This window comes from Phalacrocorax carbo, chromosome 15 (assembly GCF_963921805.1).
Source record: "Phalacrocorax carbo chromosome 15, bPhaCar2.1, whole genome shotgun sequence".
NCBI classification, from domain to species: domain Eukaryota; kingdom Metazoa; phylum Chordata; class Aves; order Suliformes; family Phalacrocoracidae; genus Phalacrocorax; species Phalacrocorax carbo.
The window spans coordinates 14,039,715-14,059,188 of NC_087527.1; the positions used below are offsets into that span (position 1 = coordinate 14,039,715).

At 42.5% G+C, this 19,474-nt stretch overlaps 1 protein-coding gene across 2 annotated transcripts in view; it reads right to left on the reverse strand.

Annotated features, from left to right (window-relative positions):
- Window positions 1–19,474, reverse strand: part of GALNT9 (polypeptide N-acetylgalactosaminyltransferase 9) — a 161,035-nt gene that overhangs the window by 114,862 nt on the left and 26,699 nt on the right. Inside the window, exon 2 of one of the 2 annotated variants that reach the window (XM_064466496.1) lies at window positions 15,262–15,442. In XM_064466496.1, coding sequence (XP_064322566.1) covers window positions 15,262–15,442 — 181 coding nt within the window. Of the gene's footprint in view, window positions 1–2,418; window positions 2,841–15,261; window positions 15,443–19,474 lie in introns of those variants that run through there. The other variant, XM_064466497.1, reaches the window with a different exon arrangement.

A 19,474-nucleotide genomic window follows, 5' to 3' on the forward strand; every position in this document is an offset into this window, starting at 1 on the left:
TCACAATAGCAGTGCTTTGACCTGAAGCTCCTACCAGCAAAATATATTCAGAAAACACTACCTTTTGTGCAACTTTTTGAAACTGAATTCTGAGAACTGTGTTGTCTATGGAGCAGAGAGAACATCCTCCCACCTCAGTGCTTCACCAGGAGTAAGACCTTGTATTTCAAATAGGGAACGTTCAGGTTCACAAAGAGCCATTTGAGAAGCCAGAAAATGTTTTCTGTGGTGCATTCACAAAATTGGCTGCTACCCTGTGGCACCACTTCTTGTTCCTGCCACCAAGGGTCATTGCCCTCCAGCCAGCAATGGGAAGTCAGCTATTTAGCTGCATTTCCAACAGTGATCTCTAGCAGATTTCCCATGAAGAAGTACTCGTCCAGTCAAGGTGATGCATCAAGATCCCAAAAAAGGATCTTTAAGGCAAAGGAAGAATTAGTCCCAGCATGTCTAGAGGGAATGAGAAGGTAACAGCCCAAATACCCCAAAGTGGACTACATATCTTAAGATACCACGTTCTCTAAAATGTCTCTCCCATTGCACTCCATGCCAGACATGAAGAAAATAGAGTGGAGTGGATGAAATCAAAGGAATAATTGTCAATAAATTATGTATAAGAGTAAACTCACCATTTTCCATTTGCACAGAAGAGTTTGCTGTATCCTTGAAGCTATTTGTTATTCAGATAATAGTATGTAAATACAGAAAGTTACCCTTGACTATTAAAAAATTTACTGCAAGTATTTAATATTAAAAATTCATGGTACTTTTGTTTAATTTTTACAGTCTCTATCCCTCAGCTGGTGCTGGACAGGGGCTGAGTCTCACAGCATTAGCTGCAACTGTAGGGCAATGAAAAAGTTTTCAAGGTAACTGCAGCAGAGCCCTTCACGGATCTCATTACAGGTTTGCCGTCATGTTGCTGTGTGGCGGTAAGGAGGAGGATAGAGGAATGCAATCATTTTCCACTATTACTTCAGCTAACAATGTTTTTTACGGTCTCGGGAGGAGATACAACAACGTTTGGCAAACAATCCTTTCTTTAATGGGCTCCCAGTGCAGTTCACAGGAGACCAGGTTTAATCTTTGGTCAAATCCAGTTACGTAGTGGAATGTTTCTTTCTACCTTTGTACAAGTACGGGATGGTTGGAGGAGTAAACCACGAAATGGGAGGTCAGTCATCAACTGAGCCAACCCATCCCTTTACTGCCTGCCAAAACCGTAGTGAGCGGCTCATAATTTCACCCTATCCCAGCAGTTGCAAGGCTGGTTGTAGCCCAGAAAGGTAACGCTTCCCCGGTAATCACAGCACTTGGTGTGCTGAGGTGATGGAGAACCTGATTTGGCTAAGCAGCATTGGCCTTGAAACCTTTAAACAGTAGTCACAGGGTTTTTCCTCTTGCTTTAAATGATCAATTTCTATCAGAGTGAAAACAGACCAAGTTTATGGTATATGGGAAGAATTATGGTTCAAATGGAGCAGCGTTCCAAGAACAAATGCATAAAGAACATTGATTTAGCACTGAAAATGGGAGTGTTAAATCCCTGATGTTTAGATGCTTTATATGGGATTGAGAGGAGAGCCTGGTGGTGGTAGCAGCATGTTTATAAAGAGGCACGTCTCCGAGTCAAGCAGAGAGGACGAATGAAGGTGCATGCGTCGAATGTATTTCCCTCAGTAGATGGTAGGAAACTGCCGCACAAACTAAGCCTCTTTAACAACAGATGATGGAGCACATCCAAAGATCTCAGAGGACTTTGGATCAGGATCCTGCAGGAGAAATCACTGGGCAAAACCAGCTTTGTGAAAACCGAAGGGGGGTCAGATCCCGAAGTGCAGGTGGGACTTTACTCCTCTTTAAATCTTTCCCAATGATACTTGCAGGATTGTTCTTTGTATATTACAACTACTTTACGAAATGTCCTATTCAAGTAAAGCAGTTAAGCAAGTCTTAACTTCACCGGGGTTACTCATACACTTAAAACTAGGAACATATTTAAGTGCTTCATTGGACTGGAGCCTAATTGCACTTTTATAGCTTTTGTTTAAATTAAAGGCTAGCTAGAGGTGAACAGCACAGTACTCCACAATTTCATGCATTCAGAATGTAAATGTTAACAACAGTTTCTTACCTTCTAATTATTTTGGGCACTTCATAAAACTCTTGCATTTTAATTTAATTTTGGTTACATTTGGAAAGAAAAACATTTTTTAAAAAATCCAGCCACTTTCACTGCCTAGCACAAAGCTAATATCTGGGGCACACACTTCATGGCAGCAAAACACTTCAATGTATGGAGATTTTTTGTATTTATGGGCTCTTATCCTAATTCAGAAAAACAGGCCAGCATACGCTTGCCCTTCACTCAGGTTGACAGCAATTAGGCACACGTCCTAGGCCAGGCAACGTACTTACGTACGGTTGTGAATTTGAGCGGGCCAAGGACACACGCTAGTCTTTTCCGGACTCTGAGAAGCGATGGCCGTTGCAGCCCTTCAACGTTGCGCGCTGCTCCTGCCCGAAGCTGCCTGCTGAGACCGAGCTCCTTTCACACTCTCTCGTCTGGTGGTTTTGCCTACTTGCCCACAGACTTTTGGAAGCCACATCCTCAGTGTTTGCAGACTGCAATTAGTTCAGCATCAGAAAGAAACCTCGAAGTGAGCGCTCTGCGCTGGGGGGAGAGGTTGTTCCCATTAACCGTCTGCCCAGCAGACTGAGGCTGTGCTCACAACCATGCCCTTCTGTAGAAAGACACATTCAGCCTCTTTCAGCCAGACTATTTGCTCAAACCTGTACTTAGGGAAACTTTCCCCCCACTGCTTCCAGAGATTCCCAGATCTGTCAGGCGAAGGATTCGAGTGCTCCTCTATGAGCAAACAGAACACAAATTCCCCGCCTCTTGGGTACACTTGGGTTAATAACACCAAGGCAATAAGCCAATGAACTAGCTGTAGGTCATGTATTTGTTTTCAGGCAGTGCAGAAAATACAGGAGCAAAGCTTCAATGTCATTTTTATCTTGAGTTTAATGTAAACTGCACCATGACCCTCTGGGAGAACTGTGTCCTAATGAAACATCCACGAAGAGGATGAAAGCTTACTCCAGTTGCTGAATGAGACAACTGTTCACTTTGTGGATGGAAATAACTAAAATGTATGCCTTTCCTCTGGAATTTTAGGGGTATAGTCTAACTTAGCAACAGCACCCAAGGGTATTTTAGTGCACTGTTTTAATTATTATTGCTGCTATTAATATTCTACCATTAGTCAAGTCTGAACTACCGCCTCCGTCAGAGAGGTGTGTTTCATGCTACCCTAGAGGCTAGCCCCATGCTAGGTCATTCTGAAGACAAAATACATAAATGCAGACTAACAAAAGTCTGGGAGCATAGAATAAATAATATACTCATCCCTTGGAGCAAAGAAGAAAATAAACTAATTAAGGAGCTGTTTGACAACCTGGAGGCATCTTACACAGGTAAAATGCAACTCCAGAGGGCTTTGTTTCTAGAAGCTGAGAAACAGGGAGCTTTGTGCATAAGCGATACACAGAGATGAAATCTCCTGCAATTTAAAGCTGCCTAATGCCTCACTGATAAATCCTGCCACACCACCACCAAAAATCGTAGGTGCACTTCTTAGACCAAGGGGGTTTGGATTTTGCCTGATGTCTGCATAAAAAGTGTTCTCAGTTTCTCTGTTTAATCCACACGTATAAGGAGAGATGTGCCTTTGTGCTGGGTAGCCAGCCCTGCTGTTCTCCTTCACTGAATGGCTTCTTGACATTGCTTAAATGATCGCTGCACAATATATCAGCTATATTATAATTCTCTACAGAAGACAGATAATAATGTTACCTCCTCTTCTGTCACTACTGTTAACCTTCTGCTAAGCCTTCCAGCTTTCTTTCTTGGGAGAGGAGGTAAGAAACACTGATTCAGAGCATTTTCCAAGCATTATTTTCATGTATATGCCACTCTATATATCAGAGGTGGTCAGAATAATGTACAGAGGATTCCTAACTTAAGGAACTGCAGCCTATATTGAGTTTCTTTGCAAAGAGCAATGCTGCCTCAAATTTTCATTAATTATAGACTTAGGCTAGGCATCTAAGACAGAGCATTTACTTGTACACTGAATGAAAAAAAAAAAACTAGAAGCACAGAGCATGCCGTGCGTTTCCCCAGTGAGCTGACCTTTGCAATACTTCAGCTAGTTAAAAGCTCCATCACAAGTTTAGTGTGAAAAACGAAATTTCCCAGTTGAGTTTCCCCAGTCCTCACAAGACTATTCCTCTCAATGCACAGAATCAAGAACGACAGAGATCAGCAATCTGATTTTACACCGTATTTTACATCTTTCTGCTATACTCAGAAAGGGCTTTTTTTCACCACCTTGGAGTTCAGAGGCGTAGTAACACAAACTGCATGATGCCTGCTTCACGAGGGTTATTTAAACACGCCTGGACAGCCAAGAAATAGACAACAGTGACCAGCCTGGTGCTGGCTTTACAAAGGAGGCATCAAGACACAGGCCTGGAGCTCCTGCTCCTCAGGGTTTAGACCATATTTCAAGAGAAGTGTCCAGGTGGGACCATTTGGCTGCTGCAGGAATTCTTGTGGCCAAAAGAACACAGGCCAAAATTGCCCAATAATTTCTCATTAAGACAGCTGTTTGGTTTGGTAGAAATTTAGGGAAAGGAGTGCACAGACTGCATGGGAAGCAATGGTCCCTGGACTCCCTTTGGATTTGCGTCTGACAAGGTGACCTGGGTTTGACCATGGCTCGTTTTTGAGAGCACAGCAGAAGGTTTAGAAGCAAGACAGCAGAAGACAAGAATGTTTCAGAAAGCTGGAGGAACAGAAAATAGAAGCCCCGTACTTCAACTTCATAAAACTATCAAACAACCTAACTGGCAGGTGCTGTTTCAGAGAAACAAAACCTTGGAAAGCATCTAGATCAAGCAAACCAAGACAGGGAGCGTACATTTGCTAGCCTGCAACTGTCAGGTACTTCTGGCTCTGGCTAGTTTTAAGAGTCTCTCACTTTTATTAGCACTAAATTCACCCAAAACAGGAGACACAAGCAAAACAAGCAAGAACTGACACTATTAAAATGAAACACTGCATCAACTTGGAGTTCACAATTCAGTTTTATTTCAGACAGAAGAATAAATTGTCTGACATTTTGGCCTGTTCATGTTTTTATCACAAAGACACAAACAACAACAACAACTAAAAAACCTTGATGTTATTTGACCTGAAACCTTGACTTTCTTGTACTATGAAACCTATCCAAATAAAACAGGAACCAAAGCTAGCTAACTTTTAAAGTTACGCCAGGAAGACATTTAGAGATTACCCATATCTCATGTTGTCAGCAGAACTAAATTTGCATGCACATTTTAAGAAAGAAAAGGGGAACATCTTCACCTCAAACCATTAGAAGAAGTCCTTCAAAGCCGTATGAAGGATATCAAGTGTAGTGTAACGGACACATGTAAGGAAACATAAAAGGAAAAGAAATACCACCCTGAATTCGTTGCCTGACTTGGTCCGTTACTTCTTTTTATCCTGTAATGTGACATCATGGAGTGTAACATAACGTGACAGTTCAGGAATATACAGGAATGCCCTTTTCGCCCTGGAACTGATAGTGGGCAACAATCGACCACGAGCCCAGGAGAGGGAAATGAAAGAAACCTTAAAACGCCAGCACGCGGCTGCAGACAGCTGCAAGTCGTGGCTGGATCTCAGTAGTGCTTCTGCATTACAGATGCATACTTACCTGGGAAAGAACAGCATGCACAATTTGAAGACTGCACCTGACAACTGCTCTGCTTAAGGAAGAAATGCTCCTTCTGCTATGAAAATATTGTGGTGCTCTGTTTTGAAGTTCAGAAAATTACTGCAGTCTCTAAAGAATACTTTTTTGGGGAAAAAAATTAAAAAAAACCAGTCGTGTTTAAGGCACCTGTGTATGTGCGGGTCACAGAGGGCACATTTAGTCTCATGACCTGTAAGAAAAACTGAGGGATGCAAAACAGCTTTTTCATCATCTTTTCTTTTCCTCCTAGCTGAAAACTGTGCTGCCTTCACAGTTTTGCCTCCACAGCTGCTGAGTGGGGACCTTTCCCTGGCTGCCTGTGCTGGCAGGTGAGCCTTTAACATGCGCTGCTAATACAGAAATTCCCTTTTGTTTCTTTATGCCTTGGAGCATTTAACATTTTGGTTTGATTTCATCTTAAATCCTACTTAAGCTGGCTGTCCTAGGTTCCCGAGGGAGAGACCTCCAGAGGACATTGCACACTATACAACATAAGCAATACTACCCACGTCGTCATCTTCTCCATTGACTCTAAAGGCAGCCACGTTGTTCACCTTAAATTAGGTGTCTAATTTTTAGTCAAAGCTATGCAACCCACCTTAGGTAAACTATTCATGTATTCAAGAGTATGTTCTGGTGCAGACAAATTGCAGGGAATGGCTTCCTGCATTTAAACACAACGTTGCAATCAGTTATTTTTCATGCTCTCTAGTTAATCAAATTCAGCCTCCACTAAATCTACATTTATTAGTGCTGACAGTCATGCAGAACTTGTCTTCAACAATTAATATACACAAAGGCGCTGCAAAAAATGTAACAAGAGGAAAATCACTGTGTTTGAATGTAAGGTGGGCTTTTTCAAAAGGTTGCTCATTTTTATGATTCTTTTAATTTTAGCCTTGCTGGTCCTCCTTTTGTTGTCCCGTGGGCCAGTGGTAAAAATCAAGATCTATGCTATACGCTTTGTGGTATAATTAAAGTCACTACTTAATCGGAAAGCCTAGCTAGCTCTAAACAAAAGAGGATCAATAACGTATCTAATGGGAAAAGCCAGAGAAAACTTCTATCGAATATCAGAAATAACTGAGAGATATTGCCACGTGTCCGGGCACTGCTGCTGTGGAGGCAGCACAGAGACCCGCTCATGGGGAGCCTCTGCTTAGAAGCCATGTCCTGCAAAACACTTTGGTACTGCCTTCCCCAAGCCCGTGGGTCACCAATCCCTACGCACAGCAGAGCAGAAGAGAGTATTACTGTAGAGCAACTTGGGCAGTCTCATGGTCCTACCCTACCACTGCCGCTCGAGCAAAAGCAGTCTAAAACCTTCTTGATGATCAGATGGCCTCAAAAACCAGTTGGAAAGTTTCTCAATAATTTTTTATTATTATTGGGAAAGATGGTCACAGTGTCAGTCTGTTCCTCAGTCAGTCTTTTCATTGGCGTAATTTGATGTTGTATGACTAATTAACCATCCAAAGATCTAATGGTGACCTGGGAATTTGGAGACAAAGATTTCAACCCACATTCCAGTTAAAATATGATTACTTATGCAAAGAGCTGCAAACCTCCAGCAGAGGTTGGAAGAAGAGCTACAGTACCTTTGTAAACAGGGTCAAGTCACAACTACAGGTCTCAGTGACAACTCCAGAGGTACCGCACAAATGAAGAGCACCAGGTGTCAAGCCAGAGGCTGGCCAGCGCTACCTGTGATTCACAGGGAGTTTCCTTTCCCAGCCAAAGGAGGTGATGATTTTCCCACTCCTCTGAGGGCTTTCCACAGTTCCAGTCTGAGCCCTTTACAGCCAAATAGAAAATACTTCCCAAAACGCAGTGATAAGCCTTTGGCATACATAGGGATACACAGATAAGCACAACTGGCCCAGAGGCAGCAGCATGAACAAATTTAGGTTGTCAACCAGGTATCCCAGATGAGCTGAGCCAGAATTACAGCACAGCAGTAGCTGTGGGCAGCTGCGCAGAGCCCAGCTCTCTGCAGACGAAACAGCACAGGGACTTACCCAGCCCGTACCCCTTCCTTCTGCTCTTGGGCAAGACCGAAAGCCAGCTCAACCTCGGGTGCATCTCGGAAGCTGGGTAATCAATGTGCGTACAGGTAAGGTGGGCACAAAGGCTCCTGTGCTGCTCGTAGGGGATCCACGGCCCGAGGAAAACGTCCATCCAGCCTGCGCTGCCGGGCGAAGCTGGGCGAGATCTATATAAAGTCCCAGAGCATGTGTACACCCGCCCCCTTTGCACTTGTTCAAAATCCACATCTGGACATTGTTTTGGGATCTAATTAAAATACTTGAGTTAGCTTCATCTCTTACTCAATTTCCCTCCAATAAACAACCACAATCTGTTGCCCAGGGGTAATTCTGTCTGCTCCATTTTCTGGCGCTGTTTTTCCTTCTCTCTGCTTCAACGTACGTCATATGTGCAATCAGAGCGGCCAAAATGGGTTTTTCAGAATTTTAGCATGTATTTTTAGATTTATTGACAGTGGGTGCAAAACAAAAAAAAATTTGGAAAAGTTTCCCATTAAAAAAGAAGCCTAATTGAAATCAAAATCCTGTACTGCGACTGTGAAACACTGGCAGTTGAAAAAAGGTTATGTTTAATTTTACCTAATGTTTCCCTCTACTGTGACCTGACATTAATCTGAAAATATTGGTAGAAGATAGTGATAGAAAATTCATTATTTTAAAACTAAATTTTTCATGGGAAACTAAATGCTCCACTGGTCTAAACATTTTGTTTAAATAATCATTTCACAGAAGACGTTCAGCCTGACACAAAACATTTTAGGTGTTTTTTTTTCAGTTGTCATTTTCTGCTCATCAGTAATTCTGATTCCTGAAAAGCTCTGGATCTGTTCCAGTTCAAATATTCCTTGCAGTGGGGGCCATTATGTTGCATTCTGGTTAACCTGGGAAGAATCCTAAAGGTCTGTTTTAATTTGGAGACTCTCGTGTCATTTTCTAAGCGGTGAAAAGGACGCCCAGTGTCCCCACGGGGTTTGAAAAGTGGGTCATGAGGCAGAGCAAGCTGCAGAGGTGGAGAAAATCAAATAATACCAGGTCTAGCCCTCTCCAATCCACTGATCCAAACGCTGATGTTCTTTGAAAGCCACCTGCCTTCCTGCCCTGCTCCTGCAGGGACATCCAGAGGAGCTGCCCGCTCCGACAGCCTCGGGCAGGGGCCACGGTACCAGACCAGTGATCCCCCCCTCGTGACAGAGAACTTGCAAACACACACACGATTTGGCTCGAGAGAGCTGCCGACTGATGGCTGGGATGTCGCAGGGACTCCACAGAGCTCCACCACCAAAAGAAAGGGTCAAAATTGAAGGTGAGCTCCCTGCGTTCTTAAAAGGCCTGAGCTCACCAGACACTGAGGGGCAGAAAGGCTGTTTTCTAGCTACTAGCCTCATACTAGCTAGTGTTATTAAACCCTTGAATGAACAAATCAGAGGTCTATTTACCAAGTCTGCCCCCTTGATAGCACTGTTTGATCAATTCCAGAATCCTTTTCGATAGGTAATTAAAAACCCTTTTCCTTAGGTATAGAGAGGAGTCAACCATTAATTACACTTCAGAGCCCTACAGATGCAATTCCTTTGCTATTGTGAAAAGTCTATAGCTAGCAACAAAAATGCTTGCCTCTATAAAAGAACTGAATAAATGAAAGTAATTTCCTCGAGACCTAGATTCCTCTGCTTTTTATGGCTAAAGACTTGAGTTGCCTCAGCATTCATAAGTTTGTTCTTTAGGGCTGAATTTTCTCAATACAAACATCCATGACCATAACACAAAGAAATATCTTTGGCTGATAGAGCCAGCAGACTGAATCCATATATTAGCATTATTATCACTGAACGGCCACAATGCTCTCGGCATCAAGTTGCTCAAACAAGATCAGTTAAATTAAAGATCCTCACCAAGAGGTGACAGTTTCTTGTAAAAGCCAATTTAACCCTTATGGAAGCTCTAGGATCATATTAACTTTTTCTCAACAGTATGCATAATGCATCACAGCAAGTGGTTTGAACAAGTGCGTGTATGCATACGTGTGGGCGTGTCCTGCATGGAAAGAAATCCCAGAAGTTATTTAAGTTGCAAAGTCAAGTGATAGAAAGTTAGAAAATGCCAGATTTACAGGTGTTTGACCTGTTTAATTCAACACCTTGCGATGTGCACAAGAAAGAACAGGGGGATTGATGTTATCCTCAGAGACAAAGCTTATGTTTGAAAGCATCTGGTTAGTTGACACGTCCCAATTTTCCAGGATGCCACTCTGTAAAACAAACAGCTTTTGTGAGTTTGGGAGCCTTTCCCCCTGCCTTCGAATGAAATTCCCTAGGGTTTTGACTTTTTTTCTGCATTCTTCATCTCGGAGAAAGTCAAAAATCTACTGTCACATGGGGCTGTAGCACCTCTGCCTTCATGCATGATTGGGAAGGGTTGAGTATGATCCTTCATTACTGGAGCACAGACTTACATGTTGTGCTACAGCTGACAGCGGCGAAGGCTGTTGTTCCCCCAAAAGGGCAGATGGGTGGCTGCTGCCGCTCCTGAAGCCTGTTGTAGCGATACAGCATGTTCCAGCTAAACCTGTTCTCTTTCTCTACTCTCAGTACCCATAACAAATCAAGCCCCTTGAAGACAAATGACTGTGCAGGGGTTTGGGTGGCTGACTCTGGGCACTTCTGTTCAGAAGCGGGGGATGTCTATCAAAATCTCGGCTGTGTTGCTCCAGGTTTATTTTTGACTATTCAGTCAAACGTTGGCCCTTTGTCATTGTGGTGAGAAAGGCGTGCAGCCTTTGTACCGCATCTGCAGCCCAGCAGATTTCACAGCATTCCCATCGGTAGGCTTCTGGGCTGTTCTACGGCTATGTGTATACATGCACAGAGACACCTGAAACAAATACATATGCTTGTGCTTTCCTACACGTATACACAAGGGTCGTTGGCCAACACTGGATTTGTCTCCATACAGTACTCGGGTTCACGTGATCACAACCCTTGTTTTGAATATGGAAGAACATAAATGGAAACGAATCCAATAACATTTCTCCCTTAAATAACATTTTTCCCAGAGAACCACAGAGCAAGCTCTAGCTTAGCCGTGTGCTTCCAAGGGAAAAATAACCTGTTCCTTACAAAAGAAACTTCTCTTTCTTCCACTGCCAGAGGAAATAGGGTATGTTAATGAGGGCTAGAAAGTCCTGCTGATACTTTACAGCTGAGAAGAGCGACCAGGACAATAAACATCCTGATCTCTCTGCAACGTATTTCCCACAGTGATTAGCCCTTAAAAAACTTCAGCACACTGGGGAGCAAAGACAGAGCTGCAGCAGGGACATGCAGACACCTGCGCTACTTTCCTTGCCCCTTCTTCTTGTGGCTGGCCTTTAACTTGAGAAACATTTTTCAAGCTCGACATGTGCCTGTATGACAGGGGATGAAAATAATTCCATCACAAGCATTATGAATTCCCTCATAACAAAAATAATCCTGCCAAATTCTTTTGGCATTACTGTAGATCTCATACGTACTAAAATTTTTTCTCTAGCATGTAGATAGTTAATAACAGCCAGTTATAACCAGACCACTATTTTAGAGTTATTTTCGTGTATTTTAACAGACAACAAGGTATTGACCACTTTCCACTGAGAACACGAAGGAAAATCTCAGGTCAGTCCATACTAGGATGATTAGCTGAACATTTCCAAATGCTCATCAAACAACCATAAGAAACCCTGAGCATTCCACCTGACGCTGAATGCAAACACAATTCATTCCCACTCCTCGGTCCCTGCACGTTCTCGGAGCGCTCAGCTGCACTGCACTCAGCTGCTTCAAGGCAAAAAGTCACCATTAAGACTTATATAATACGCCATGGAAAGATCATCAGCCCAACTTCAAAATCAGCCCATTTGATTTAGGTCAAATCCAACAAGGAATTAAAATAGCGCTCAAGGTCACACTGAATAAACTTACAAACTGTTGGGGAGGTTTTGCATTGTTTTATAGGAAAAAAATTGCAACCTCTTTATATTGCACGTCTCCTGAAACTAAACATAGCTTCAAATACCAATTCACAGTATGTTTTTGAACTGTTTCCCCAGGGTTGTCTGCTTTCTACGCAGAGACAGGGCAAGCGTTCAAGCTGTGGGAGGTGCAATATCAGAGAAGAAAAAGCGGAGACGTATTTATTACACCATGTTAGGATCAAACTATCATTTTGTAATCACTGTGTGAATTGTAATCGCAGGCAAGCTATTTACTGTCATTGCTCTGATCTGGCACACAAACACAACAGGCACAAAATCTGCTCGTCTCCTGTACTGACGTAGCGATTCCTACCTTAAAGAAAAGGCTTCTGGGTTAAAAGGAATATCTGCACTGGCAGCAGCAGGTAGGAAAACACAACGCGAGTATATGGGAAAAGCACCTGGAGAGCAGGACCCGGACTTGCAGGCTTCACCGCAGTGGAAGGACATGGAGGTGACTCCAGTTCGGGAGCCTCCATGGCCACGCTGTCTGCCTGTACGCCTCTTCGGTGTAACGTGGTTTTTTTAATTTCTTTTGTGGGGATGAAGTTACCCCTTGAAAAGTAATTAAACCGCTGAATGTTTACTGTAGCTATGCTAGTAGATGGAACAAAAGGCTTGTTCTATCAGAATAAGATACTGGGCAACAAGAAGGGGGGTTTTCAAAGATAAAATGAACTAAAAGATCATATTTCTGATCAATTTTCTTTTAAAAGAAGACTAAGCTTTGAATATTTCAAGTCCCACATTTGCATAGCAAAATCATGTTTACTTTCATAAATTGTGTCTGTGAAACACAGATTTGAATATAAATTTTCCTGGTTTATATCTTTAATACCTACTGGTGTGTGCAAATATGTAGATCTGAACATTTTAAATGGAAACCAGAATGGGGGGAAATCACGGTTTAATACTTTGGGACTGCAAATCCAGATAAGTGCTTTTATTCATAGACCAGCCATGGACTTTGTACATGGCCTTGGACATTAATTCCACCTTGCTTCTCGATTTAAAAATGAAAAGTCCTCCCCTTTTAAAAATGAAAAGTTCCGGGAATGACATGAATATAAATCACAAGCAGACTGAGAAGGGCTCAGCGATGAGAGCTATTATCAAGTGACGGAGAGATGAGACCACTGGCAAGTCAGCATACAAAGCTGGACAAAACAAGAGTCATTTTCCCAAAGCCTATTTCAAAGATCTGGAGGTTTAGTTCTCTCCCATATTTAATGAGAGTGTCTAAACCAAACAGAAAGTCAAGCTCAGCTTTGCCTTATGGCTACAATGCACAACTATCACCTGTTAGGTGAGCAGGCTGGGTACTACATGGTGGATAAGAAGAGGTTGATAGGGTAGGGAGTGAAGACTGCCTCTCAGCATTAGAGCGAGAGCTCCCAAGAGAGGCTGTGTGTGAGTCGCTGTGCATTCGAAGGGGTCAGAGACGAAAAATGCTGCTCAGGAGGGCAGCGGAAATTTCTAAGAGAAAACGGCAACTAAATGGCAGCCAAAGCTCCTTTGATACAAGTGGATTAAACTCTTCTATTGTAACAGCTTCTGACTTCTCCAAACTTTCACTCATTTTTCATAGCAAATTCAGTCTGAAGGGTTTTCCTGTGACTCATAAATATCTAGAGACAAGCGTTTCAATTCCACCATCTAGACCTAACTAGAACCACCTCAAAAGTGTCAAAACACCACGAGGAAGGCAGCTCTCCCAGTAACTCAGTGAATCGTTCAGCATGGCTTTATGAGATTCCCAAAATGAGCACACCAAAAAGCTTATCTGAATGACTCATCAAAGCGTCCAAGTAAAACTGGGGAAGAGGATAATCTGAAGTGAAACATCACCGCGTTGCGAATGCTCTCATGCTTCTGACAGCTGCTGAGCTAGATCCAAGCTCTGCAACCTTCGCTTTCGCATTTCCTAGTAGAGCAGTCTCATTTATTACCCACCTACCGCAGCAGCTAGTAACAGGCCAGGTCAAACCTCACTGACTTTCATCTGAACAACTTCACGCTGATTTTAAGGGTCTTTGGACCAGATCTGATGCACAACTCAAATATTTGCATGACTACGGACTACTCCTTTTTTCCCCAGAATAACTCCATGATGGATTTTTATGATACATCGAGAGAGATGAGACCTTTCGACACTTGCATCAAATGTGATATCAAAGCAGTAGATTTTTTTTCTCTTTGCCACTTCTTTTTAACCAGGTTTCCTTTAGTACAGCAAAAAGCAGGAATGAACAAATGCTGAGTCAATACTTCTGAGATTAGATTAATATGTAACACACCTAATGGAATTTGTAGTTAAGCTAAAGTTTTGTTTTGCTGGATTTTGTTTTTGGCAGCTTGAACTGCCTAAAATCCTAATTCAATTGCAAACTACTCACAGAGCACAGCTGTTTTGCTTGGCTAAACTTTTCTCGTCACTTAATAAGATACTTTTTTATTTAACTTTCAGTTCTGCCTAGGAGACCCAGCGGGTCTTTTAAAACAGAAGATTACTATTAGAAATTAATTAAGTATTCTTTTGAATTCTCCCTCCTGAGAATAACTAGGTAGAGCTGCTGCTTTCCTCTGCATTAAGACATTACTGATTGCCATTCATGGGATGACAGTGCGGATGTCTCATCTGGAAGATACACAACTCCATAAATATGAAAGATTTGAAAGACATTTAATACAAAATATAATAAATCAGTACAAATATTAAACTTATAATTGCAATGTCAAACATAACACAGGCATGTGAAGACTATAACACTAGAATAAAAATAAACACGCATTTCAAAGACAAAAAAAAAATCTTACTGCAACTACAGGACCCCGATGGATTATACTTAGTCCATGTTCCAGCACGTTGTAAACCCCGACTAAACAATTCAGAGAACATCAAATGCAATTAAAGGAAAGGCAGTTGATTTGATGGGGTTTTTTTAAGCAACCAGTGCCTTCAAAGTGTTTGTTGTCACTGCCCCACCTTCCACTGCACGTGACTACACGGAGCGCAGGCTAAGGCTCCCACCTCTGCCGGTGGGCTCAGCTGGCTCTGCCTGGCTCAGCTGGCGCTGCCCGGCTTTTTCTAAGTGAACCAAACCCAATAAACACCAATATCCTGATGTAGTTTTCGATCTGAGACCTGGAATATGCATATTAATGCATTACTCACAGAATTAGCTATGCATTTAACATGGCACTTCATGCTTGAGATGGCACTCAGTCTTTTTAATTTTCACTAAACTCAGGGGTATATGTATGACTAACTGCTGTCATACTTTAACCAGGAAGGGATGTCACGAGAAAAATACCACCACAGGTCAACAGAACAACAATTGATCACTTACTCTTAACAGTAATGTGGAATTCCACTTACTTTTTTGGTCTGTAGTCAGGGATGGACCTGTCCAGTGATATCCTGTCACTGAGCTGGGCATTGTAACCATATTCTTCGTACTTGGTCTCCGATTCATGGCTATCATCTCTCAGGGTAGCAGCCATTCCCCCCTGGCCCAGGCCTCCCGGACCTTCAACTAATCCCATGGGCTTTGCCAGACCTAAATGAAAAGGGAAAAAAAATTCAAATTACCAATATAATCATATTATATTGATATTATTAATATAAATATTAATATAAAGGAAATGGATCTAACCTCTTCTGTATATTTTTAGATAAACAAGATCTGAACTCCCATGAAACTCAGCTCTGAAATGGCTCTGTGGAAATTATCCTCAGCTTTTCAAACCACAGTCCAGAGCGATACATCTTGTAGTATCAGTGCATAACTACTAACGAGCAAAGTGTAAAGAATCAATTAGCAGCTTTCACGATTTCTCTTTCCTGTATAAATCCCTGGAAACAGGAACCTTGTTTCCAAACATTCCAAAATGCCTAATTATCCTTAAGATAAGTTTTCCTCGTAAGATCTGGTGCCAGGCCCTTTCCCAGTATAGCCCATTGTAGCTCCATTCATTTTAAGGGAGATACATTGAATTTCTACCACATGTAGATCTGACAGTTTAACTGCATATTAATGTCAGTTCCGGAATAAGTGTTGGAGCTGAGGCATCTGCTCTGTGGCTCTAAGACCACCTGCAGCTCTTGGATGGTCCGGGTTTGGTTCCCAGCTACGCGACTGGTCACCAGCTGCTGCTGGGTGGGAAATACAGGGTAAATGTAACTTCACTGTGAGTCACAGAGGGGTCATTTGGACTCAGCTGCATTCCTTGCCCAGCCTATTCCCTCAAAGATGAGCTAAAACGATCAGGGGAGCTGACACCATCTCTCCCCTGGGAATTACTCTAGATTTCCTCTGTCCTGTAGATCTCTGATGAATGAAATACGTATATTATGTAAGATACTCAGCTCTACACAGCTCATAGGATCAGAAAGTTTGGACACACTTGAGCTGAAACGATTAGCCCCAGTTGGCTAGTGCTGAGATGTTAGCCAGTCAACAATGCGTTTACAGGTTTCATTCACTGCTATATTACTGGTCAACTCAAAAATATGTGTAAACCAAAACTAAACCAACAGAAAAATTACCCATCCGATCACATCACCAAGAGCCTCTTCCATGGCCACAGGCGCTTCACTTGGTGCAGAATTCTCATAAATAACCTCCTCAAAAATCCTGTGTTTAATGTCAAAGCTTTCCTTTCCAAAAGGCTTGCTATCAACAAGTGGTTATAAAGGAAAAAGTTATCTAACAGTCTTGGGGTTACCATTCAGATATGTGCAAATATCCTCCAAATCGTTTACAAAACAGAGCAAAACAATTAGGGTTTGACCTGCTTGATGTTTTTCAAATTAAGAATTTTTCCAGAGGAAAATGTCATTATTTTAACTAAACAATTAAAGAGAAAGACAGAAACTCTCAACATTTGCTACTAACAGACATGCAAGGCAGTACGAAGCGGGGACTGGCTTCTCCAAGTCACGATAAGGTCTGCAACAGTTTAGTCCCTCATGAAGGAATTTCTCTTGCACCTCTTCGCTAACACTGTCCTCACTTGTTAGAGCTCCATCATCGTCGCTGCTTAATTACAGGGCAGAACAGACAGTGGTTCGTTAGTGGTCTCAAAAATTGAAGTTAGCGTTTTCTACTGTAGGTGCTTATGAGAAAATCCTGCGCTCAAGTTAAGAGCAACACTACAAATAGTTTGTCTGAACATAAAGGGACTGAGTACCTGCAGTACTCGGGAATTTTGGTGCTGAATTTCAGACATTGCCTACAAAAATACACACCTCGTACTGCCATCAGTGATCCCGCGTCATGACAGACCTCGCTTGTGTTCATGTCTTTGATGTCTTCTTCATGTTCCTCATCATCATGCACTGAAATGCTCAGCTGTCTCAGAGTGAATCATGAGCCTTAGCAGGGGGAGGGAGAGGAGAAGAAGAAGAAGAAGAAAAGGATGCCCTACAGAAAAACATTCTTGGCATGGTCAAGCTTTTGAAAAATTCAGACAGCTCCAAGCATTCAAGCCTAGCGAGTTGTTGAAAAGATGGGAAAACAAGAGGCTTGCGCAGCCACGGTCTCATTATAGGTGTGTGTGGGAGACGAGCTCCAGGTCTCACTAGCAAGGGAGATCCAACAGAGGCACGAGCAGAAACCCCACAGCCCACGCACCCACGAGGGGAAAGTAGAAAGATGAAGCTTCAAAACAGCATCTTTTTCTAGGGTACTGTATTACTGGGACACAGAGAGGAGAGGCCAAAGGACCGAGCTACTGGGATTGATAGAGATGTTTAATCAATAATGAACTTCTTCAAAGCTGTAAGTGAAACAAAATGCTAGGAAAAAATGAAAGGTATGCTCAAGGCCAGGGAATGTGGTATCGGTAGGCAGCTCTCTGCTTCAGTCTGTCACGCTGCCAACCCAGGACCTTCGACCACTTCCGATGACTTATCCCCCAACCCTTGGTAACGCAAAACAGAGCCCTCCTGCTGAGTAATGTCTACTCTTCCTCCCAGGCATGTTTTCTTTTAGTAAGGTATGGAACTAACCCAGAAGATGAATAGGGAAGTGCTCTTGTCCTGCCTCTAAACGTACAAGGAGAATGCAAGAAATCAGTTCAGCTGGACTGAGCTGAGCCCAGCAGGATGGCAGAGCGCCTATTCCTGCTCATCACGTTTCTGCTAACAAAAAAAAAAACTATTAAAGAAAATCACAAGGAGTTACCAGCACAAGCCAGTAAATCCTAGAGAATTTGGACCTAATGCAACAACTGCAAAAATATAAGCTAAAGGTTTCCAGAGACTGTTATAATTATTTCGATTACATATATAGTTTTCATTCGTGTCTCATATTATTCTTGAATTCATGAAACTGTCTTCAAGTATTTGCAGAAGCATTTAGAAAGTTTCTGCATGCTTGTCTCGGCCGCGGTCCTCCCCTGGGCAGAAGCAGAGAGGGTAAGAGCCTTTCTTGTGATCCCAGGCTGGCCACACAAACCTCTGCCCAGCTGTGTTTTCAGGTAAATGGAAAAAGAGCGCTGTGTCTCTGCTGTCCGAACTTCTGGCTGACGGGAGTTAGCTCATGAGTCAGAATTTCCTGCTGACTTACTCTGGTGGCAATTCTCTGAGACAAACCCAAATCGTAGCACTGTGCTAAGTTGCTGCTTACTCAGACACACAGCTGAGCGCGCTGAGTCTGGATGGGACTTACGACACTGGTTGCCATTCTCCAGTGCAGTCCTGACTGGTTCTACCTTAAGTATTACAAATATGATGATGCCTAAAGTTTGCTATTAATGAACAGACGCACCAAGAGTTCCTACTCTGAATGACTAACGTTAGTCCAATGTGATCTCTTGAAAACACGTTATTCTTGTCCCTAAAAACTGAAAAAGTTCACTTCATGCATCGCAAACCGCTCTTCTTTATTGCTCATATTTCTTTGTAGAAATGTACCTCACAAATCTTTCTTCCAGTAAAACTGGTTCAAAAATGACTGAGAACCTTCCGTCCTCGCTAGCAGCAATCATCGCAAAGCAACTGGGGTAGCATCAGCGATCAGCTTGCAGCTGGTATCATACTTCTGCATTCTGCAGGGACACGGAGAAACTGGCGCCGGGAGGCTCACAATCAGGAACCGAAATAATTATGTCTCCAACTGGGTCACGCAAGGGAGGAAGCTCCGAACAAAAAATGTGGTGTTGTGATATTTGGGGTATTTAAGAAGGACTATCTGAATTTTCTAATGAAAAAACTTTCTAGAAGAAAAGTGGAGAACAAGACAGTCATAGTTTCTGTTGAAACATGACTAAAACTCTTCAAGAGTTGTGCTGCAGTTAGTGATTTCAAACTGTAGAAATTCTTTTACCTTGCTAAGTGAAGCACTTCAATATGCTCTAAATATTTCTGAAAATGTTTTAGGGAGCTTTGTTTGAAGGAAATCGCAGCATTTATCCCCTTTGTTCCTGTTTAAGATGAGAGGCCATTTGGCACTTTGACTAGCATTAGTATTTAATATTACTTCCTTTGGAAAAATTAGAACAGAAGGGCCTAATGTTGCCATCCCTGGACTGACAACTAGTCCTTGCTCAAGTAATTACAGAAATTACACGTCTGAGACTCTAAATCT